The 24,832-nt window shown below is 38.1% G+C and overlaps 1 protein-coding gene across 8 annotated transcripts in view; it reads right to left on the bottom strand.

Moving 5' to 3' along the window:
* Positions 1-24,832, bottom strand: part of RASAL2 (RAS protein activator like 2) — a 562,368-nt gene that overhangs the window by 204,054 nt on the left and 333,482 nt on the right. Inside the window, exon 1 of one of the 8 annotated variants that reach the window (XM_077157104.1) lies at positions 8,619-9,018. The exons of the other annotated variants lie outside the window; for them this stretch is intronic. Coding sequence (XP_077013219.1) covers positions 8,619-8,631 — 13 coding nt within the window. The 5' untranslated portion in view covers positions 8,632-9,018. Of the gene's footprint in view, positions 1-8,618; positions 9,019-24,832 lie in introns of those variants that run through there. 8 annotated transcript variants of the gene reach the window in all.

Below are 24,832 nucleotides of genomic sequence, written 5' to 3'. Positions count from 1 at the left end.
TTAATTCATTCTGCCAGTCTATGTCTTTTGATTGGGGAATTCAGTCCATTAACATTTAGTGTTATTACTGTTTGGGTAATACTTTCCTCCACCATTTTGCCTTTTGTATTATATATATCATATCTGATTTTCCTTCTTTCTACACTCTTCTCCACACCTGTCTCTTCTGTCTTTTCGTATCTGACTCTAGTGCTCCCTTTAGTATTTCTTGCAGAGCTGGTCTCTTGGTCACAAATTCTCTCAGTGACTTTTTGTCTGAGAATGTTTTAATTTCTCCCTCATTTTTAAAGGACAATTTTGCTGGATGTAGGAGTCTTGGTTGGCAGTTTTTCTCTTTTAGTAATTTAAATATATCATCCCACTGTCTTCTTGCCTGCATGGTTTCTGCTGAGAAATCTACACATAGTCTTATTGGGTTTCCCTTGTATGTGATGGATTGTTTTTCTCTTGCTACTTTCAAGATCCTCTCTTTCTCTTTGACCTCTGACATCTAACTAATAAGTGTCTTGGAGAATGTCTATTTGGGTCTATTCTCTTTGGGTTGCGCTGCACTTCTTGGATCTGTAATTTTAGGTCTTTCATAAGAGTTGGGAAATTTTCAGTGATAATTTCTTCCATTAGTTTTTCTCCTCCTTTTCCCTTCTCTTCTCCTCTGGGACACCCACAACACGTATATTTGTGCACTTCATATTATCATTCAATTCCCTGAGCCCCTTCTCAAATTTTTCCATTCTTTTCCCTATAGTTTCTGTTTCTTATTGGATTTCAGATGTTCCATCCTCCAGATCACTAATTCTATCCTCTGTCTCTTTAAATCTACCATTGTAGGTTTCCATTGTTTTTTTCCCCTGCTCTTCTACTGTGTTTTTCAATCCCATAAGTTCTGTGATTTGTTTTTTTCAGACTTTCCATTTCTTCTTTTGTTCAGCCCATGCCTTCTTCATGTCCTCCCTCAATTTATCGATGTGAGTTTTGAACAGGTTTTCATTTCTGTTCGTATATTCAGAATTAGTTGTCTCAGCTCCTGTATCTCATTTGAGCTATCGGTTTGTTCCTTTGAATGGGTCATATCTTCAATTTTCCTGGTGTGATTTGTTATTTTTTGCTGGCATCTGGGCATTTAATCAGATTTCCCTGAGTGTGGGACCCAGCAGGTTGAAAGACTTTCCCGTGAAGTCTCTGGGCTCTGTTTTTCTTATCCTGCCCAGTATGTGGTGCTTGTCTGCCTGCGCGTCCCACCAGCAAAAGATGTTGTGGCTCCTTTAACTTTGGAAGACTCTCGCTGCTGGGTGTGTGGTGGAGACAGAGGAAAGGTTGTAGGTTGGTTTTAATGGCTTCAAATTGTGAAGTCCTGGGATCTGAATTCCTTGAGAGATGGATTCCACCTGAGTTGCGTTTCCCCCCTCCCGCGGGGAAGGTTCAGGTGGTAGAGGGCCCTAAAAGCAGCCTGTTTCTGCGTTCAGGGCTATTGTAACCTATGTAATCCCAGTGCTGAGTCCAGAGGCAACGAAGCCTCCGTAAAAACAGCCGCGGAAGGCTCTGTTTCGCCCTCTTTCCTCTTTTTCAGTTAGCCCACTCGGCGACTTCCGCCTTGATCAGTTTCGCCTGAGCTGAGGGCCTATTATTAGTAATCAGAAGTTGTTCCTTAATGCCACTATTGGTGTTAGGTTGGGCTCAGTCTCTACTACTGTTGGAGACTCTTTCCTTTCCCTCCGGGTAATTGCCTGTGGGGGAGGGTCGCCAGACGCCGCGGCTTGGGGAACCGTTGTTGCGATGCTCCCAGCCGGCCCGGGAAGCCACTTGTGTGGAAGGGGCTGTGGTCGCCGGCCACCGTGGCTTGGGGGACTGCTGTTCTGAGGCTACCACCCGGCCCGGGAAGCCGCACGTGGGGGAGGGTCTCCAGCCGCTGTGGCTTAGGGAACCACTGTTCCAATGCTCCCAGCCGGCCCAGGAAGCCGCGTGTGTGGAAGGGGCTGCGGTCACCGGAAACCGCGGCTTAGGGTACCACTGTTCCGAGGCTACCAGCTGGCCTGGGGACCCGCGCGTGGGGGAGGGTCACCAGCCGCCGTGGCTTGGGGAACTGCCGCTCCAAAGCTCCCAGGTGGCCCAGGAAGCCGCGTGTGGGAGGGCCGCTGCGGCTTGGGGAACCGTTGGTCCAATGTTTCCAGCCGGCCCGGGAAGCCGCATGTGTGGAAGGGGCTCTGGTCGCCACGGCTTGGGGAACCCGATCCAAAGCTCCCAGCCGGCCCGGGAAGGAGGGAAGGAGGGGCTCCGGCTGCCAGCCGCTTCGGCCCGGGGAAGCGTGCGCCTCTCGGAGACCTCACCACAGCGGAGTTTCTTAGCCAGTCCAGCCGTTCCGGAATGGGGTACAGTGTGTGTCTGGTCTCCGTCGTGGCTCCGGGAGCTGTTCTGTACAGTTTCTAGTTCTTTAGTAGTCGTTCTGGCGCGTTCGTGCCTGTCCACCGGCCGGTGGGGTCCTGGGCTAATAGAGGGTCTTTATGGGAAAAAATTTACCTCTTGCAAACTAAGGATTATTGTGAACTGTAATGTGTGTGTGTTTTTTTTTTTTTTTTTACATGAGTAGGCACCAGGAATAGAACCTGGGTCTCCGGCAAGGCAGGCAAGAATTCTGCCTGCTGAACTACATGGCCTGCCCAACAGTAATGTTTTAATAGTCATTCATCAACAGTAACAAATGTACTACACCAATACTATGGGTCAATAATGGGGGTGGGGATAAGGGGTATGGGAGGACTTGGGTTTTTTATTTTTATTTCTTTTCTGGAGTAATGAAAATGTTCTAAAATTGATCATAGGGATGTTATGCGCAACTATGTTATGATACTGTGAACCAATGTTTGTAATCCTTTAGATGGTTTTTATAGTGTGTGAATATATCTCAATAAAATTGCATTAAGAAAAGGAAAAAATAAAGTTACTACCCACAATTGTGTGGGTCACATTTCCATGGATACTCAAAAAGCTCCCACGTAGCAATTACCGAATGAGGATTACAGGGCATTGCTTTTCTGGGGGCATACGACAGATTCAAACCAGCACACTATCCCATTTTCAATACCTTGCAATGTGTTCATACTCATTTTCCCTCCTGCAAAAACATTCATATATTGCATATTTAATCACATCATTTTCCATTTTAGGCATTCCTAAGGTATACTGTGTGCTGGTTTGAAAGGATTTATGTACCCTAGAAAAGCCATGTTTTAATCCTAATCAATCTTGTGGGAGCAACGGTTTCTTCTAATCCCTTTTCAGTACGACAGGCTGGAAATCTGATCAGGTTATCTTCACAAAGATGTGACTCAATCAATTATGGGTATTAAACTTGATTAGATGGAGACATGTCTCCACCCATTCTACGTGGGTCTTGTCTAGTTTACTGGAATCCAAAAAAGAGGAGACATTTTGGAGTTTCCTTTTGAGAACAAGGAGAGAGCTGCAGAACCATGATAGAAAGACAAGAGAAACAGAGTCCACCAGCCAGTGACCTTTGGAGACGAAGAAAGTAAAACACTTCCCTTTAGGTGAGAGAGAAACACTGAATGTCATTGGCCTTCTTAAATCAAGGTATCTTTCCCTGGATGCCTTAGATTGGACATTTCTATAGACTTGTTTTGATCTGGACAGCTTCACAGCATTAGAACTATCAACTAGCAACTTATTAAATTCCCCTTTATAAAAGCTGTTCCATTTTTGGTATATTGCATTCTGGCAGCTAGCAAACTAGAACATACTATATCGGTCTTTATCCTCTTATCTTTACTTCTGGTGAAATACATGGTCCCAATCATACCCACATTCAGCTTCATTCAGTAAACTTATTTTATTGTCCTACCATCAGACAGTATTGTGCTATCCATTTTTGAATCTCTACAATCAGTCCTGTTGTACCTTCTGTACTCCTTTAGCACCAAATACCCAATCTCTACCCTCTTTCTATCTCCTGATAACCTGTGTTCTTAAGTTTAATTCTCAAAGTTCATTCATTAATGTCAGTTCATATTGTAAGACCACACAGTATTAGTCCTTTTTTTCATTTTTGGGCTAAGTTCATGCAGCATAATGTCCTGAAGGTTCACCCACGTTGTCACATGCTTCATGACTTTATTCTGTCTTACAGCTGCATAATATTCCAGAGACGATTATCTTTTCCTATTAAATAGATTATGGCATCTTTAACTGAACAAACTGAATTCTTTCTATGTATTCACAGAGGTTAAACTTTCTAGAATTCTATTAATTTTTCATAGCTCAAACTGACTTTGGTGCCTCATCACACGTCATTTTTCATTTATTTATCTGACAATTTATATTCTAGGCATTCCTGAAGAAAGGAGCTATTAAAGAAGTAGGAGCCCAACATCTTGTTTATTATCTGACTCAAGAGACCAGAAATCAAATCAATCAAACACAACCCAAATGAGTACAGTTTCACAAAAAAAAAAAAAGTTACAAACCAGAGGATCAAAAAATGAAAGAATAGCCAGTTTTTCTAATATACATATAAATTAAATGTAGTATCTATGAACACAACAGAGCCATTATAAAGCTTCTCAAAGGTACTCAAAGAAACATGTAGTTTCAATGATTGAAACTAGATGCAAGACATCAGTCAACAACTTGTCCAACAGGTTGGCTATTCTAGACAGCACCTGATCTGAAATGACACCTGCTTGAATGTGACAGCTCAAGTCACTTACTTTCTAAGGTATGACACAAGGAACAGCAAGTAAAACCACATAATTTTTCTTCTTCAAAGGATAGGACTGTACTAAATTAAACTAACTTTTCAAGTTGCTGTTTGAGCAACTCATTTCCTTATAAAGTGCAGTGGAATAGAGAATGACAGAAAGGTGGAGTTCTACTTTGTCAAACTATGAACAGGAACTCTTTATTGGCTCCCTCTCCAAAGTTCATAGCACTACCAGGTCAGCTGATAGTAAGGTTTGAATAGGGGCAAGGAGGGTACCAAAGAAGACAAAAACTTTCATCTGAATTTTATTCACTAATTCAGTAAGTCTCTAATGTCAAGTATATACAAAGAAAGTATTCTGTGTGGCACCGCTTAAAACTTCCAAACACAAGCTGAAGTCATGCCCATAATTAAATGTGGAATTTTGATAGACTGAATCCCGTCAGCATTAACACAACAACAAATATATAGTTGTAAGAGTATTCATATTGCTGAGTCATGACCCATTTTCTTGAGTCACTGTTCACTAAGAAACAACAGGACATGAAACAATTGGGTTATTTTCCTCTGATTCTGCATTGAAAGAATCAGATATTTCAAGCATATTCATGCTACTTAAATTTAAGAAACATGTGAACCTTATTTCACTTTATTCACCTGCTCTTCACTAAAGCTGATATACAGTGAACTAAAAACAGGAACTAAGAGCAACCACTAGAGAGCATGAAAGAACAAATGAGAACAGAAAGAACAAAACAAATCTATAATACTTTTCCTCTTTAGAGGCTGCTGAAGGTCAAGACAAGAGAGCAGAGGGGGAAACTCACCCATATTGTCTATATCAAGAATTCTGAGAATTTTGGGTAAATAACCACGTATCTTTCATGAGCAAAGAATTTTTAATTTGACAACTCAGTGTTTCACATGACCAGCCTCAAGTCCTGCCCTTGCTCTTGTCTTTTGCCTTTTTGTTTGAAGAGATTTCATTCTTAGAAATAGAATAGTTTCCATTCTATTCTAATAGTTTCAACTACTAGAATAGGTCAATAGAATAGTTGGCCTCTCTCATCCCCACAGTAGTTTCCAGAAAAATGGAAAGGAAAGCAACCTTTCTTGGGGACTCAATGAAAATGTATGAAGACAGATGTTCACTGTCTTGTGACTCTCAAAATTCTCCACTAGAATTATCCTTGAATGCATAATTCATTAGGTGAAGTACCCAGGGACCCTTATAAGTGGAGAGAAACTGAGCTGGACCCTGGACAAGTAAGCAATTGGTCTAAGTAGTTAATTTAAAATTATCTCACTTTTTTTTTCACATTTAATTCCTTTTAACTAAGATATAAAGCATAGAATTATATTCAAGAGGTAGACAGAAACTGTAGGGAAAAAGCAGAAATAATTCCTTTGAATAAGTCAAAAACTTTGATTAGTTGTAGTGAAAACTTTATCAGAAAAATGTTAAAGCTATATTGCAGAGCTTTTTACTTTCTTTGAAAAAAATACATAAATTATAGGTGTATATACAGTTCATAGAAAACAGTTTCAAGAAACATATAAAGGAAAAAATCATTAGTGAAAATGGTCTTGCCTTTAAGAAAACAATGGCCAAAAGAAAATTATTTACATGCGAGTTTTTCTCATGCCACTCATCTTACTTTAGCCCACTCTATTCCCACTTAAAATCTGTCTTTAGTCACAAAGTGTGCACCCTGCTATAGTTTTTCTCTATAGAGATGGCATACACTTGAACAATCTGACATGTGTTCAGAAAGGAAAAGAAATATGTGATTTCTTCACATTTTTCTTTTTGTAATACACAGTAGTAAGTTTTACAATGCTTAGGTTGGCTAATAAAACAATGCCTTTTAACTTAGGTCAGTAAAACACTACTAATAGTTAAATGACCTCTGACTGTTCTTGACATCAGGAAATATCCTTAAGCCCAAGGTTCATTTTAATATTAGATTGTCTACCTATGTATCTATGAATCTATCCATCCAAATATCTATCAACCAGTGATCTATTTTTATTGTACATATACATTCATAGCAATTCTCTCATAAACTCCATGCAGGATGAAGCTGAGACAAAATCTAAGCCCTGTGTGATATAACATGAATACTGTTAAGTTGGATAGTGTTATGTCCTCATTCTCACAGTCGTCATTCCTCTTACAAAGAGTGCACTTAATAATAATGGATTCTGTAACAAGACAAATAGGCTCTTGTTTCCTACTGGGTGGAGAATTCACTTTGTAATTTGGTTTCCGATAGCCGAGAGCAATAACGAAACTATTTCTTACAACTTACTGCTCGGCCCAAACAGACTTGTAAATCACTGCTGCATTTATTCAGACCCAGCTGAAAACTGGAATGAGCAGGTCAAGCTCTGACACAAAAGAACAACATCTCTTCACTGTGCATATAGCCAAATCAAGCTAACTTGTTCTCAGTAGTTGTAAAGAGCCATGACAGATCCTTTCAACAGAGGCTATCTTCCCTATTTAGCTCACTAGACACACCCCACAATAGTTTCCAGAAAAATGGAAAGGGCAGCAACCTTTTTTGGGGACTCAATGAAAATGTATGAAGACAGATGTTCACTGTCTATTGTGACTCTCAGTGTTACTAGAATCATCCTCTAATGCATAATACGTGAGGTGAAGTAGCCAGGGGCCCTTATAAGCGGAGAGAAATGGAGCTGGACCCTGGACAAGGAAGCAGTTGGTCTAAATAGATAATTTTAAATTATCATTTCACTTCTCTTTTTTCTTTTCTTTCAGTAAACATAGGGAAGGCAATGGATATGAGAAGGTTTCCTGCTTCCAGTGAATAGAATGGAATAGAAGATTGATACTTGCATATAGTAAAAGAGTTTTACTCTGATACATTTATTCAGAATAGCCACAACCATGTAATTATTTACATAAAATTGAAAGCCATATTTTTCTTCTGATAATTATTTTGTCATATATTTTTGTTTTTATCAAAAGCATACTATCAATATCGGTTTGACGGCATCTTTTTTGATGGCATCCCATTTACTCCCTCCCATTAGGATCTCAATCCAGGTTTGATACCTTTGGTCTATTTAGGCAATAGTTCATGGTACCTGAAGTCAACAGATCAAGTATAAATAAAATACAAAGATAAGCATAATTAGAAAAAGCATTAAAACTGAGAATCAGAGGGTATGTGTTTTCATTTCTAACTCTGCTTGAGCAAGCACTACACTTCTCTGTCCTCAATGTTCTTGAAGGTGGAGAGTGGATTGTAGATGATCTCTAAAGTTTCATTAGGCTTTAACTTTCAATGAGTCAGTCAGCCTAAGTTTCTAACTTGTCATTTACTGGCAGAGGATATTAAAAGTCAATATTGGGCAAAAATAACAAGCAAGGTTTTCATTTAAATGCTTCTACTGTTGTACATGGATCTAACCTGTTGAATTTTCTGAATGATACAGATTTATTATATGTTACCAAGATTCAAGCAAGGCTGATAGTTACTATATTCTATCTCCCTCAGAGAGAAACACCTTTATTTATTCATCCTGAAGAGTTTATGTAAATCATCCATTCTAAGTTCTGTTTATATTTCATAAAAAATTGAGGGAACATCAATAAGAACCCACTTCAAATTATTAAAAGAACAAGTGTCTCGCAGTGTTAATATTGTGTTATGCTCATTATCCTTTTAATTTATCTGAGTTTTTCAGATGACTATTTCTGTGCTTGAGTCTTCACAATCTTCCTGTGAACTTAAGTAATGAAAACAAACCTATTTTTTAAAGCCAATAATCACAAAGGTAAACAGTCATTGTGTAATTTTTTAAAAAGCCACATTCCTTCCAAACACACACAAACTTTTAATTCCTGTCGCAGACATACTCTAGGAACTCTTACCTGGGGTCTGCATTGCGTGAAGCTTCTGGGTGTCACTAGCATGTTCTTTCCAGCATGTCAGTCAGGTACACAAAACACTGTGTACCGGTCTCGCCTGTGCTCGTGCTCTCTTGCTCTTTCTCTCGCTCTCAGTGCCTCAGACAGTTTGGAATGCAGAAAAGCCAGAGCCAACACCAGTCAAACTCAATCCCTTTTTTGCAGTTCTTTGGCAAGAGAACAGTAAACAATAGGCACCCTTCCTTACTTGCTCACTTACTGTGTAGCTCTTTCACAGCTCGGGTGCAGGCATTTTACTGTGGGAGAAGTAGTGTGGTTTACCAAGCTAGGTAAATTCATTTTTTTTTATCCCATGGGGTGGACAGCAGGATACGTGTATCTGCGTATCTTTCTTTCTTTTTTTTTTTTTGGCATGGGCAGGCACCGGAAATTGAACCCGGGTCCTCGGGCATGGCAGGCAAGCACTCTTACCTGCTGAGCCACCGTGGCCCGCCCTCTGCGTATCTTAATAAGTGATTTTTTAAAGCAATTTACTTAAAAATGTGTCCCATTTTAGGAACAGAAAACTTAAGTTTCAGAGATTGTTATTTTGAATGTTGCTGTGCTGGATTAAAAATTAAGCTTCAAAATATAAAAACTAGCTAAATATCTTGCAGATGATTCATTTACAGAAGTCTGTTAACAAACACACTATTTTAAGCTACCTTATTAAACAGATGTTTTTAACTTATCACAATAGAATGTCTTTTTAGAAAATAAACAAAGTTTTTATTTCCCCCAAAACTCATCACTCAGGTCTTAAGTTAGAACTTAATTTAAGAAAAAAAAAAGAATAAAAATTAATTTTAAAAACTGAGTGCCTCTACTAAACTAATTTTCTACTAGATGTGATGAAATTGTAGATAACATCATTGTTCTCATTTATCACTTAGTTTGTTTTAAAATCAGACATTTCTAATTTTTTCCCCCTTTATTCCAAAGAAAAGGAAGGGAAGTTAATGTGATAGTTATTGGTATGATGACCTAACACATACAGGTGCTCGGCTTAGCATATCAGAATTGATCAATTTAAAAATTCACAGTTTGAATTACAGCAGAGTCTACTAGCTAATATGGGCTATGGAACCAAACACATGTAAGAACATAGTACCGATGCGTGTACCTACCATAGCTGATGGAAACATACACACAGTAGATACAAATGTTATATATAAATCTCACACTCTCTAGATAAACAAATATACAGAGCTATATCATTATTAGGTGCTTTTATAATTGACCTTAAAATAGTGCAAAATACATTGAAATTATTTTTACTTGTTACGTCTCAGAATAATTCTAACAAGTAGGTTATGATTTCCATAATTTAACCCAAGAGTTAGAATTAAGGGCAGTGAGCATTCCAGCTCAGTAAAAGAAAGTCAGAGCTATTGAAAAATATACCTTTTTGAAGGGGTTGACTGTCACAGACTCGCACAAGAGACCGTGAGTCTCCTAACTTTTTTCACACAGGTTAAATATTGATGAATATGGTCGAGTGCCATAGTTCTCAAACTCTGATACTGAGCTACTTGGTATTATGATTACAAAATAGAATAATTGCAATCTCAAATGTGAGCTTTTCTTCTTAAATATTTTTTCATTTTTGAACCTACTGCTGTTAAAGTGCCTAAAAAACACCAAATTCAGGTCAATACTAACATTTTCAGATATCTCAAGGTTAATTATAACAGTATTTTATTGTGTTCTGCATAAAGCATAAACCTGGAGTTCTAATACCTGAACAGATCTGAGAACCACAGCTGAGGAAAGAGTTTTTCTTAAATGATGCTATCTTGTTACTGAAAACCCTTCAATGTGGTATATTATACCCGGTACTTTGTTAATTTCTATGCTAACTTTTTTTTTTTTGCAAGTACGCATTACGATTTGCAGTTCCCTGTTTTAGGCCTTCTGGGTTCAGTGCTGCTGCTTCTCTGTCTGGAAGGCCCTTTCCTGCCTGGTCTGTCAGTCATCCCTTATTTATCTGTTAAAACCCAGATTTAAAATTATTTTCTTAGTTTGGCTTATTTTACTTCTAACTCTAGAGTTGTTCACATTCTCTTCTACATTAACATTTTTTTCTAACTCTACTCTATTTCATTTCTTTGTAGTCCTCATTATTACCTAACATTATATTAAACTGATGTTTAATGTGTAACTTCCCCACTAGAGTATGAGGTAGATGGGGCTGGGACTTTGCCTTGTTTCCAGCTTAACTCTAGAGCTTAGAATAATCCTTAGCATTAGTTAGGTGCTCAATAAATGACAGATGGATGGATGGATGGATAGATGGGTAAACAAATATATTTCACTCATCAAACTTTTGAAAGCATGAGTTTAGAGTACTTTAGAATAACTTGAGAGCAGGGCCCATAGCATATCCATTTTCTATGACACCAGAGCCTAGTACTATGTATGTCATATGGTGAAATGAGTAGCTCATCTCTGACTTGTACACTTTCAAGTCACTGATTGTAGCCTATATAATTCTATTGGGAAGATAGTCATTTCAGTATTTTATTCAGTGAGGACCTACTTGTAATAGGTTGAACTCTGATTTGCAGAAGCTGTTTCTAAGAATAATTTTCACCATCTCACCATTTATGAACCCACGATCATATGCTGCATTGCCATGGCATGGGAAATGTAGCTTCTAGGGTCAGTATTACAGAGACAGATAAAATCTAAATTTGCTACAATAATAGGGACTCCTCCAAAAAGCAGGGAAAGCATGAATAATTGCTTCACCTTTTAGCCATTAGCTCAAGCTAGAAAGTTGCTGAAATCCATGCCCACACAGAAACTTCTTCATTGGTTAGGAAGTGATATATTGGCTCAAACAATTAGAACACTCAACTGAGCACCAAGCTGTCTTTTTTGGATTGGTGAAGCCACACAGGTCATCTTATTTCTACAAATCATCATTATGTCGTAATTATTTTGTTTCACATTTCACCCTCATAGGGAGCTGAGTAGGGCTGTCGTGACTAATCCATCTTACATAGTCATGACCCAGTATTGTACTTAATAAAGGTTTGTATTAGGCTGAACTATAAGAAAATGTCAATTATGTAAATCAAAAATGGTCAAATATCAACAATGATCAAATGAATAAGAAAGATTCAATTACTGAATGAATGTCTGGACTAAATGACTGTTAAAGACTCTACTACTTTTGGAATCCCATGACATTACTTCAAAGATAAATAAACAGCGTCAATCAATATTAGCAGTGCTTGGTTACGAGCTAGTCGAACTATTGTCCTATATACTACGCTAACATACACTAAAATAACACCCTTTGCTTGACCTTCTTGGAATTTATCACAATTATAATTTACTTATTCATTTATTAGACATCTATCTGCTCCCATCCTGATGAATGTAAACTCCATAGTGGCAGGAACTATAGTTGCCTTGTTCACTGTTCTATCCTCAGTGATAGAGTGTTTGGCACATAGTAAGTGCTCATTAAATATTTGTTGAATAAATAAATGGCTTGAAAACGGATTTAAGTAGATTCCTGAAGGCTATATTTAAGTGAGATTCCAAATACAGTATCAACAAATGTTGGCTGTTTCCAAAAGACTGGGAGAAATTTTTTCTAACTATAAATCAATAAAGAGCATGTTTTATAAAGTATGAAGAATGTAAATGGCATATTTCCCCCTACCACATAAACAAAAAGTAATTTCAGGTAATATTAAGGAATTTTGACTTTGGTACAAGTATTAAAGTCAATATGCCAGTCATTAAGAAACTTTGAAATAAGAAGTGCATGATTTTTGGAAAATCAAACGGCACAAAAGCTCCATACAGTTGAAAACTACTTGCACATTCATTTTATTTCTTACCAAACAAACACTGTTAATATCTATATTCTCCTCTTCCAAACAGTAACACATCTCAATAGCAATCAGGCCAAAGTATATACCAGTCTGGGAGTGGGCTGGCTGTTAAACTCATGTGTACTCTCTCTTTTGAACAGCAGATTATCATAAATGCAGCTTCACCTTACCAGGGAGTTTCTTTCAATATGTCCCCTTACACCAAACTGGTATTCTGATACTATGGTCTCCCACTGCATTCTTTGTAGACTGTACACCAGAAAGGTAATCATTGTTTATGACAGTAATGACACCAAAGTCACCTACTTGTTCAGAAATACCACTAGCTTTTTTTATAAACTTAATTTCATTGGTATATGAAGGGACCACAGACAAAACATACACACCAACACACATACCCACATTCCACATTTCTGCTTTGAAAACAAGGCATTATAAAGACTAAAAGATATACTATTCATATGGTCAGGAAAGTACTTACAAGTGTTTAGAAAGGGTACATGCCAAACAATTGCAATTATGACAGCCACACAACATTTTTACTACTTTTGGCTAAGCTTTACAGCTTTACCTTGCACTTCCAGTTAAGATGATTTAGTAGACTTCATTTACTTAGCTGCAATGGCAGCTGACCTGGGAAGAAGCCTTACATGAAACAGACCAATTTAAAGATCAGTTACCTTTCTCAGTACTCAGGCTCTTCTGTTAACAGGACCATATTTCAAAATAGAGGAACCTGTGTGTGGGGAGGTGGGGTGGAGGTAGTATATTGGGACTGCATGCACTTCCTGCGTAATTTTTTTTTTATTAATTAAAAAAAAATTAACACAACATTTAGAAATCATTCCATTCTACTTATGCAATCAGTAATTCTTAATATCATCACATAGATGTATGATCATCATTTCTTAGTACATTTGCATCGATTTAGGAAAAGAACTAGCAAAACAACAGAAAAAGATACAGAATGATAATATAGAGAAAAAAATAATAATAACAAAAATAAAAAATAGAAAAAATATATAAAAAAGGAAAAAAACCCAAAAAACCCAAACAAACAAACAAACAAACAAACAAAAAAACTATAGCTCAGATGCAGGTTCATTCAGTGTTTTAACATAATTACATTACAATTAGGTAGTATTGTGCTCTCCATTTTTGAGTTTTTGTATCTAGTCCTGCTGCACAGTCTGTATCCCTTCAAATCCAATTACACATTATCTTACCCTGTTTCTAACTCCTGCTGAACTCTGTTACCAATGACATATTCCAAGTTTATTCTCGAATGTCGGTTCACATAAGTGGGACCATACAGTATTTGTCTTTTAGTTTTTGGCTAGACTCACGCAGCATAATGTTCTCTAGGTCCATCCATGTTATTACATGCTTCATAAGTTCATCCTGTCGTAAAGCTGCATAATATTCCATCGTATGTATATACCACAGTTTGTTTAGCCACTCGTCTGTTGATGGACATTTTGGCTGTTTCCATCTCTTTGCAATTGTAAATAATGCTGCTATAAACATTGGTGTGCAAATGTTCGTTTGTGTCTTTGCCCTTAAGTCCTTTGAGTAGATGCCTAGCAATGGTATTGCTGGGTCGTAGGGCAATTCTATATTCAGTTTTTTGAGGAACCGCCAAACTGCCTTCCACAGTGGTTGCACCATTTGACATTCCCACCAACAGTGGATAAGTGTGCCTCTTTCTCCGCATCCTCTCCAGCACTTGTCATTTTCTGTTTTGTTGATAATGGCCATTCTGGTGGGTGTGAGATGATATCTCATTGTGGTTTTGATTTGCATTTCTCTAATGGCCAGGGACATTGAGCATCTCTTCATGTGCCTTTTGGCCATTTGTATTTCCTCTTCTGAGAGGTGTCTGTTCAAGTCTTTTTCCCATTTTGTAATTGGGTTGGCTGTCTTTTTGTTGTTGAGTTGAACAATCTCTTTATAAATTCTGGATACTAGACCTTTATCTGATATATCATTTCCAAATATTGTCTCCCATTGTGTAGGCTGTCTTTCTACTTTCTTGATGAAGTTCTTTGATGCACAAAAGTGTTTAATTTTGAGGAGTTCCCATTTATTTATTTCCTACTTCAGTGCTCTTGCTTTAGGTTTAAGGTCCATAAAACTGCCTCCAATTGTAAGTTTCATGAGATATCTCTCTACATTTTCCTCTAACTGTTTTCTGGTCTTAGACCTAATGTTTAGATCTTTGATCCATTTTGAGTTAACTTTTGTATAGGGTGTGAGATACGGGTCCTCTTTCATTCTTTTGCATATGGATATCCAGTTGTCTAGGCACCATTTATTGAAGAGACTGTTCTGTCCCAGGTGAGTTGGCTTGACTGCCTTATCAAAGATCAAATGTCCATAGATGAGAGGGTCTATATCTGAGCACTCTATTCAATTCCATTGGTCGATATATCTATCTTTATGCCAATACCATGCTGTTTTGACCACTGTGGCTTCATAATATGCCTTAAAGTCAGGCAGCGTGAGACCTCCAACTTCGTTTTTTCCCTCAAGATACTTTTAGCAATTCGGGGCACCCTGCCCTTCCAGATAAATTTGCTTATTGGTTTTTCTATTTCTGAAAAATGAGTTGTTGGGATTTTGATTGGTATTGCATTGAATCTGTAAATCAATTTAGGTAGGATTGACATCTTAACTTTATTTAGTCTTCCAATCCATGAACACGGTATGCCCTTCCATCTATTTAGGTCTTCTGTGATTTCTTTTAACAGTTTTTTGTAGTTTTCTTTGTATAGGTTTTTTGTCTCTTTAGTTAAATTTATTCCTAGGTATTTTATTCTTTTAGTTGCAATTGTAAACGGAATTCATTTCTTGATTTCCCCCTCAGCTTGTTCATTGCTAGTGTATAGAAATGCTACAGATTTTTGAATGTTGATCTTGTAACCTGCTACTTTGCTGTACTCATTTATTAGCTCTAGTAGTTTTGTTGTGGATTTTTCTGGGTTTTCGACGTATAGTATCATATCGTCTGCAAACAGTGATAGTTTTACTTCTTCCTTTCCAATTTTGATGCCTTGTATCTCTTTTTCTTGTCTAATTGCTCTGGCTAGAACCTCCAACGATTTTGCTGGATATAGAAGTCTTGGTTGGCAGTTTTTCTCTTTTAGTAATTTAAATATATCATCCCACTGTCTTCTTGCCTGCATGGTTTCTGCTGAGAAATCTACACATAGTCTTACTGGGTTTCCCTTGTATGTGATGGATTGCTTTTCTCTTGCTGCTTTCAAGATCCTCTCTTTCTCTTTGACCTCTGACATTCTAACTAGTACGTGTCTTGGAGAACGCCTATTTGGGTCTATTCTCTTTGGGGTGCGCTGCACTTCTTGGATCTGTAATTTTAGGTCTTTCATAAGAGTTGGGAAATTTTCAGTGATAATTTCTTCCATTAGTTTTTCTCCTCCTTTTCCCTTCTCTTCTCCTTCTGGGACACCCACAACACGTATATTTGTGCGCTTCATATTATCATTCAGTTCCCTGATCCCCTGCTCAAAATTTTCCATTCTTTTCCCTATAGTTTCTGTTTCTTTTTGGAATTCAGATGTTTCATCCTCCAGTTCACTAATTCTAGCCTCTGTCTCTGTAAATCTACCATTGCAGGTATCCATTGTTTTTTCTATCTTTTCTACTTTGTCCTTCAATCCCATAAGTTCTGTGATTTGTTTTTCCAGACTTTCTATTTCTTCTTTTTGTTCAGCCCATGTCTTCTTCATGTCCTTCCTCAATTTATTGATTTGGTTTTTGAAGAGGTTTTCCATTTCTGTTCGTATATTCAGAATTAGTTGTCTCAGCTCCTGTATCTCATTTGAACTATTGGTTTGTTCCGTTGACTGAGCCATATCTTCAATTTTCCTGGCGTGATCCGTTATTTTTTGCTGGCGTCTGCGCATTTAATCAGATTTCCCTGGGTGTGGGACCCAGCAGGTTGAAAGATTTTCCTGTGAAATCTCTGGGTTCTGTTTTTCTTATCCTGCCCAGTATGTGGCGCTCGTCTGTCTGCGGGTCCCACCAGTAAAAGATGCTGTGGCTCCTTTAACTTTGGAAGACTCTCGAGTGGGGGAGGGTCGCCAGCCAAAGCGGCTTGGGGGAGTGCCGCTCGAAATCTCCCAAGCGGCCCGGGAATCTGCGTGTGGTGGGGGGTGCCGGCCACCACGGCTTGGGGGAGTGCCGATCCAAATCTCCCAGCCGGCCCGGGAATCCACATGTGGGTGGGGGGGCGCCGGCTGCCACGGCTTGGGGGAGTGCCGCTCCAAGTCTCCCAGCCGGCCCGGAATCCGCACGTGGGGGGGTCGCCGGCCGCCGCGGCTTGAGGGGACCGCCTGTCCAAATATCCCAGCCGGCCCGGGAATCCGTGTGTGGGGGGGCGCCGGTCACCGCAGCTTGAGGGTACCACCTGTCCAAATCTCCCAGCCGGCCCGGGAAGGAGGGAGGGAGGGGCTCCTGCCACCAGCCGCCATGGCTCAGGGAAGCGCGCGCCCCTCGGGGATCTCACCGCAGTGGATTCTCCCAGCCGGTTCAGCTGTTCCAGAATAGGGTATGCTGTGTTTTTGGTCTCTGTCGTGGTTCTGGGAGCTGTTTTGTACCGTTTCTGTTTCTTTAGTAGCTGTTCTGGAGGAGGAACTAAGACCCGCGTGTCTTACTAAGTCGCCATCTTCTCCGGAAGTCTGCTGTGCAACTTTTCTGTAAACCTAAAACTGCTCTAAAAAGTAAAGTCTTTTTGAAATAAATCAGAACTACAATTTTAAAGGTTTAATTAAGGGCTAATATTCTTAAGGGAAAAATATGGAATATCTACAAACTAAAGACTGTATATAAACTTGCAATATTTTATTTCTCTATCTTTCTATAAAGGATAAGGTCTGATTAAGTTCCTAGGTCTACTGCAGGTTAAGTATTTGAGTCTGTCCATTTCCAAATGTTTAAATTCAACCTTGTTAAACATTTTGGACATATTACATAACCACTTCCCAAAAAAGTTCTGCATCTAAGAAAAGACTAGAAATCCCTCCAAAAAAGTCAAACAGAATTATAAAAGGCACAAAGTTATGGGACAAGGCACATAATCAATTCCAAAACAATGATCTTACAAAGAAAATACAGTGTAGCTCAAAAATACAAATATTGCATTAAAAAACTGATTGACTGCCTTAGAGACAAGCCAAAATTATCTGTTCATAAGAAAGATAATATATTTTATCTTCTCAATAAAATATGATACCTAAATCTCTTACTGCTGAGGCCAAAAACAAAAAAATATTACCAATGAAAAGCTTGAAAATCATTTATGAGGGATTTCTTTCATTGACAGTACCAATGTAATTTTAAGAAAAAACAAAGAATTTGGTTCTCAAAAAATTCAAGAATTAAGATTAGACATTTTGAAATGTATATATATACCTTTAATACAATTAGATCCTTCTATGTTTTCTCAGACCATGCTTACAATGTTTGGTAGAAAATAATACAGTGATGTGTTTGTACATGTAGTTTCAGAAGTGCATGCATACATGATCGTTACAACAATAATAGGGGGTGTCATTAATCTTATTTAACATATAATGGGAAGACAAAGAGAGGAAAAGAGATGCACTGAAGGACACCCAGTATATTCTCCATCTTTCCACTCTACTATATTATTACCTTTATTAACCTAAGTAGTAAGAGCACCTTAAGACCAAGTATCTGAATTTTGTTTTCTTCAAATAAGATTTGAACACACAAGATGTAATTCTCATGTAAATTATATCTGGTTTATTAGAGATAATAGAAGTTTGAAGATGATTACATAAAGTTTTGTCAGAATTTGCATGGACTGTGAAGTAAAATGTGCAGCACCAGGTTTCAAGTAAATTATGTCACTTTGTGCAAATTGCATTACTCTGGTTATATAAGCCAATGATTTGAATAAATTAATGTTCTATGGGAAAAAAAGATTGTTTATCTATACTATTCTGTAACCTACCTTCAACAGAGGTTACTGTTAACAGATAAATGTAACCTAGCATGAAGTTAAACTTAGAAAGCATATGGCTTGGGGTTTTGAACTCATTTAAAATTAAATAATGCATGTAACATGCTAGTCTTAAAACTTCATACCAATAAGAAACCCAAATAAGTGGAAAATAGCTTCATTTCTAGAAGTTCATTATTTGAGCGATTATTTTTGGATGAAAAATTTCAGAAAATAAGAGGAAGATTAATACATTTGTTAAAGAACCAGCCATTGGTGACTAAGGGCAGAATTCTATGCCTACTACTAGATCTTTCAAAAAGCCTGTTCAAAGATATAAGAACAGGGATATCTGTGCATGGGAATTAGAGATATTCCTTTTCCCCTCAAGTCAGAAAATAAACACAATGGTTTTCATCTCATTGGCAAGAAGAAAGGCCACAACACTGATTCTAAGAATATAGGTTTTCTCTTAGAGAAGTTCTAGGTTTGCTTCAGTAAAATAATATGCAACAAGGTTTATCTGGTATCACCAGATGTTTAATCAATATTGTTAAAATTATCCCCCACAAAATGCCTGCAAGTTCCTGAAATTTTTATAATGCATGCTTTAATTTTTAAATTAGAGAAGTTGTAGGTTTACAGAAAAAAAATCATGTAAAAATGACAGTGTTCCCATATATGACCTCCCCATTATTAATGCTTTGCATTACTGTGGTACCTTTGTTACAGGTGATGAAAGATTATAATTGTACTATTAACTACAGTCCATAGTTTACGTTAGAGTGTATTTTTTTCCTATATACTGCCTATTATTAACACCTGGCCTTAGTTGGTACATTTGTTATAATTCATGAAAGACCTTTTAAATTTTTATAATCCATCATTTACAACAGGGTTTATTATGTTGTACAGTCCCATGAAATATCTTTTAATTTTTATTTTAGTAACATATATACAACCTAAACCCTTCCCCTTTCTCTTAATTTCACATTATCCCCATATTTGCAAACAGAAAATTAAAAAGAATGATGAATTAGAAAATGCTGAAATTTTTAAATTATTGCTCAATATTTAACAGATACTTATTGAGTACATATTAAGTGTCAAACATGTTCTTTGCAAAATAGTTCTCTAAATGATGCATCAAGGTGAATCTCTAGTAAACAGAATTTCATTCATCACAGTTTTTCCTCCCTGTCAAAAGCAATAAAATAAAAACTACCTAGACCCTGTTTTTATATTTTTGACTAGGTAACCACACTATTTTTTTCCCACTGAATAACAGTAAAACAGACAATTTTGCTAATGAGGTTATTTTTTATGAAAAGTGCAGTAGTTCAACCAATGATAGTGTCGTAAGACCCGGGGCATACAGCAGTGCCTCTAAGGTAATATTAGCGGGTGGCAGAGCCACCACAAGAGGATTGACTTGAGAGCCAGATTCTGGGGTTCAAATACCAGCTGTACTATTTACGACTTGTAGGGTCTGGAAAATTATCCAATTTTATTAAGTACTTAAAAAAAAAAAAAGGCAAATTGGCACGATAATAGTACCTACACCTCACAGGGTAAAGTAAGTAAATATTTGCAAACTACTTAAAACAGCACCTGGCACAAAACACTATGTAAGTATTTGTTAAGTCAAGCCAAATAAAAATAGTACCCTGGGAGGGAAGAAAGAAGAGGGAAGAAAGGTGAAAGAAAAAAGGAAAATGAGAACAACTTTCATCATTCAGCCCTGATTTGACATAGTATTCTTTCTCTCAAAAAAAAAAAAAAAAGTCACCTCTTTGCTATAAGTATCTTTACAGGGACTCATAAGCTATTATCTCCTCTTTTACTTTTCCTTCCATGTAGACATGTTTTTTGAATAATTTATATATAAATAAATATTTTTTAAAACAAGGAACTTAACACTTGAGTTGTGAAATACAACAGAGACACAAAAAGCAATACACTTCAAAATGCATTGTACCAAATAGCTACAGAACAGATTTCAGAGTTTAATATGGGTTATAGTTCTATAATTTTAGGTTTTTCCTTCTAGCTGCTCCAAGATACTTGAGACTGAAAGAAACATCAATAAATTGATTCAGCAGTCAAACTCATTTGTTAAATCCTATCTTCTCTGTTATTACTCCTCCTTCTCTTAATCTTCAGAGGTATTTGGGCTCTGCCCTTTCTAGCTTTTCCATGTTGGAAAGCTGTGTTGATAATATGGGATAGGGGAAAGGAACTAGTTGATGTTCTTGGGGAGGCTGGCCCCTCTGGGTTTCAGGACTTACCTGGCCTAGGAATCCATCTGGAGGTTGTAGGTTTCTAAAATGTAATCTTAATGTTTGAAACTTTTCTAGAATCTCAGATAAAGCCCACGTGTTCTTTAGGATTGACAGGAATGGTTTTGGTTAGGGTTTGGCAAACCCTGGTAATTAGCAGTATCTAGCTGAAGCTAGCCTAAGAGTAGCCTCTAGAATAGCCTCTTGACTCTATTTGAACTCTCATAACCACTGATACCTTATTTTGTTATATTTCTTTTCCCTCTTATCAGGAAGATGTTGTTGATCCCACAGTGCCAGGGCCAGACTCATCCCTGGCAGTCAGGTCCCACATTGCTAAGACTTTCACCCCTGGATGGCATGCCCAGTGTAATGATTTTTCTTGCAGAGTTGGGCTTAGAGAGAACAAACAAACATCTGAGCAACAAAAGAGGGTTCTGGAAGTACTTTTAGGTATAACTATAGGTAGGCTTAACTTCTCTGCTACAGAAATGGGCTTCACAAGAGCAAGCAGGAAACTTTTAATGTGCTCACTGCATGGCCCAGACTAAAGCCCATTGCAACCACGATTGTGAAATACTCTGTGACTTTGTCAAAAGTATTTCTCTTTTCAAGAGTACTGTTCAATTTTTTGTTTCAGCCACAGAGAATATTAGAAATAAGACGTTACAAATGCTACATTGTAGTCAAAGATGCCCTCATAGGAAACTATAATATCATAAATTACCCAAGGAGAGGCACAAGCCGAATGCTTTTGTGAAGTTATTTTTCAGTCAGGTATGTAGGACAGCAGCTTGAAGAATCTTAGTTATGTATTCCAAGTAGCAGCATTAAAACAAAATGAAACATAATTAATCCTTGTTCTAGTTTCCTAGCTGCCAGAATGCAAGAGATGGTTTGGCTTTTAATAAAAGGGGATTTATTTCATTAGTTCTTCAGAGGAAAGGCAGCTAACATTCAACTGACACTCTTTCTTATGTGAAAGGCACAGGGTGATCTCTGCTGGCCTTCTCTCCAGGCCTCTGGGTTCCAACAACTTTCCCTGGGGTGATTTCTTTCTGCATCTCCAAAGGCCTAGGCTGAGCTGCGAGTGCTGAGATGAGGTATGCTGAGCTGCTTGGGCTATGCTACTTTGCGCTCTTTCATTTAAGCACCAGCCAATTAAATCAAACATCATTCATTACAGCAGACATGCCTCTTAGCCTACTGCAGATGTAATGAGCAACAGATGAGGTTCATGTACCATTGGCTCATGTCCACAGCAACAGAACTAGGTACCTTCACCTGGCCAAGTTGACAACTGAACCTAATTACCACATGTTCACCCCTTGTCCTCTTGGCACCTATATGCCTCACCTTAAACGATATTAAGGTGCAAAAAATTCTTTTCTGGCTGTGGACCTATGAATCTCAAAACAAGTTATCTGGTACCAATATACAAAAGAGGACATTCACAGGATACAGCTTTTCATTTCCATAGGGAGAAACTGGAAAGAATATAAGAGTCACAAGACCCAAACAGTTCTGAAAACCTGCAGGGCAAACTCCAGTGGATTTCAAAGTCTGAAAGTCATTTATCCTTTAGTTTTAGAAAGTGGCAGTCCCACCCTTTCCAAGGGCCTATGCAGTGGCCTGCCTCTTTCCGACTCAACCTCGGGGGACACCGAGACCACCTTTTTCTTGGCTCCACTCTCTCCAAGCATCAGGGCCATACCTGGGCTCTCTGCCATTTCCAGGGCACACACTTAACCCCTCCATGTAGAGGCAGCCAGGCTCTCCCCAGTCCCCCAGGAGGGTGCTATACCTTCTCCAAGGCCTAGGCTGCACCACTCTTCCACTGCAACGAGGTGGGAGACTCATCCTTGCCCTTCAGGTTAAACTCACCCTCTCCATGTATATGGGTGGATCTAATCTCCTGGCCGAGGTTTCTTGGCTTCAGACCTGAGCTTCCATGATTGTCACTCTGCAAACTCCAATTTTTCCCTTTTATGTCCCCCTTTGTCCAGATTGGCAGTGGTTTCATTTACACCAACAGTCTCTTCAAGCACTCCAGGCTTCTCCATCATTCTCGTCACAGTTCCTCCAAAATATCCCCCTTAGCCATCCAAAAACCCATTCCAACATACCTGGTATTTGCAATCTGCAGCAACACTTCACTTCTCAGGTACCAAATCTGTTCTAGTTTGCTAACTGCCAGACTGTAACACGCCAGAGAAGGACTGGCTTTTACTAAAAGGGGATTTATTTCATTAGCTCTTCAGAGGAAAGGCAGTTAACTTTCAACTGAGGTTCTTTCTTAACGTGGAAAGGCACAGGATGATCTCTGTTGACCTTCTCTCTAAGCCTCTGGATTCCAACAACTTTCCCTGGAGGTGATTCCTTTCTGCATTTCCAAAGGCCTGGGCTGAGCTGCGAATACCGAGATGAGGTATGCTGAGTTGCTTGGGCTGTACTACGTTGAGCTCTCTCATTTAAGCACCAGCCAATTAAATCAAATATCATTCATTGCAGCAGGCATGTTTCCTAGCCACTGCAGATATAATGAGCAACAGATGAGGTTCACATAACATTGGCACATGTCCACAGTAACAGAACTAAGTACCTTCACCTGGCCAAGTTGACAACTGAATCTAACTACCACAATCCTCTTTATATTATGGGGATTTTTTTTAATGAAAAGACAGTGTTCTCACCAAAAATCTGGCATCTTAAATGTTTGTCATAATGTACCCAACTAGGAATGATTTCAGAAAGTTTGGAATGGCAGTAACCTACTTAAAAATTGGTTGGGTTGCCGAGCCTTCAATCTTGGGGTTTGTCCTTATGAAACTTTTCCCTGCAAAGGATAAGTCAAGCCTACTTAAAATTAGGCCTAAGAGTCACCACCAGAAAACTTCTTTTGCTGCTCAGATGTGGCCTCTCTCTCTCTCTCAGCCAACAATGGCAAGTGAACTCACTGCCCTATCCCCTCTAGTGAGACTTGACTCCCACAGGTATAAACTTCCCTGACGACGTGGGACAGAAATCCTGGAAATGAGCTGAGACCAGCCTCAAGGGATTGAGAAAACCTCCTTGACCAAAAGGAGGAAGAGAGAAGTGAGAGAAAATAAAGTGTCAGTGGCTGAGAGATTTCAAACAGAGTTGAGAAGTTATCCAGGAGGTTATTCTTCCAAACTATATAGATATCCTCTTTTTTGTTTATGGTGTATTAGAGTGGCTAGAGGGAAGTACCTGAGACTGTAGAGTTGTGTTCCAGTGGCCATGTTTCTTGAAGATGATTGTATAATGATACAGCTTTTGCAATGTGACTGTGTGATTGTAAAATCCTTGTGTCTGATGCTCCCTTTATCTAAGGTATGGACAGATGAGTAAAACATATGGATAAGAAATAACAAATAACAGGGGGAACAAAGGTTAAAATATATTGAGTAAGTTGAAATACCAGTGGTCGATGAAAGGGAGGGGTAAGGGATATGGCATGTATACGTTTTTTCTTTTATCTTTTTTATTTCTTTTGTTGGAGAGATGCAAATGTTCAGAAAAATGATCATGGTGATGAATACACAACTATGTAATGATATTGTGAGCCACTGATTATAACCATGTCAAGAATGTTTGTATATTTGTTGTTTATAATAAAAATACTTTTTTAAAAATTGGCTGGGTTGTAAATATGTTCATACATTGATTGTTTGGGACTCAAAATGTCTTTTCCTATAGAAAATACAGCAAAACCTGCACAAAGAAACTAACAGTTAGTAACCACCTATATGTGCCAGCACAGTGCTAGGGAACTTACATTTAATATCTTATTTTTCATGACTCTATGAAGTAGTAACTATCATGTTGATTTTATATATTCAGAAAGGTTGTTTTTGAATGTATATCAAAGTAATATATATGCATCATGAAAAAAAGATCAGTAGTACTTATAACTAAATAGGCTAATCAAAATAGGAGCTCCCTTGCCTACCCCACCAAAGACAATCTAAATTTGTAGCTAAATAATATACTACTATGCTTTATTTTATCAATTTTAGCCATTATCTATTGATATTGTAT

This window comes from Tamandua tetradactyla, chromosome 4, assembly GCF_023851605.1.
Source record: "Tamandua tetradactyla isolate mTamTet1 chromosome 4, mTamTet1.pri, whole genome shotgun sequence".
NCBI classification, from domain to species: Eukaryota; Metazoa; Chordata; class Mammalia; order Pilosa; family Myrmecophagidae; genus Tamandua; species Tamandua tetradactyla.
The sequence above is the reverse complement of the archived record's forward strand: the minus strand, read 5'-3'. Positions and strand labels throughout refer to the sequence as shown.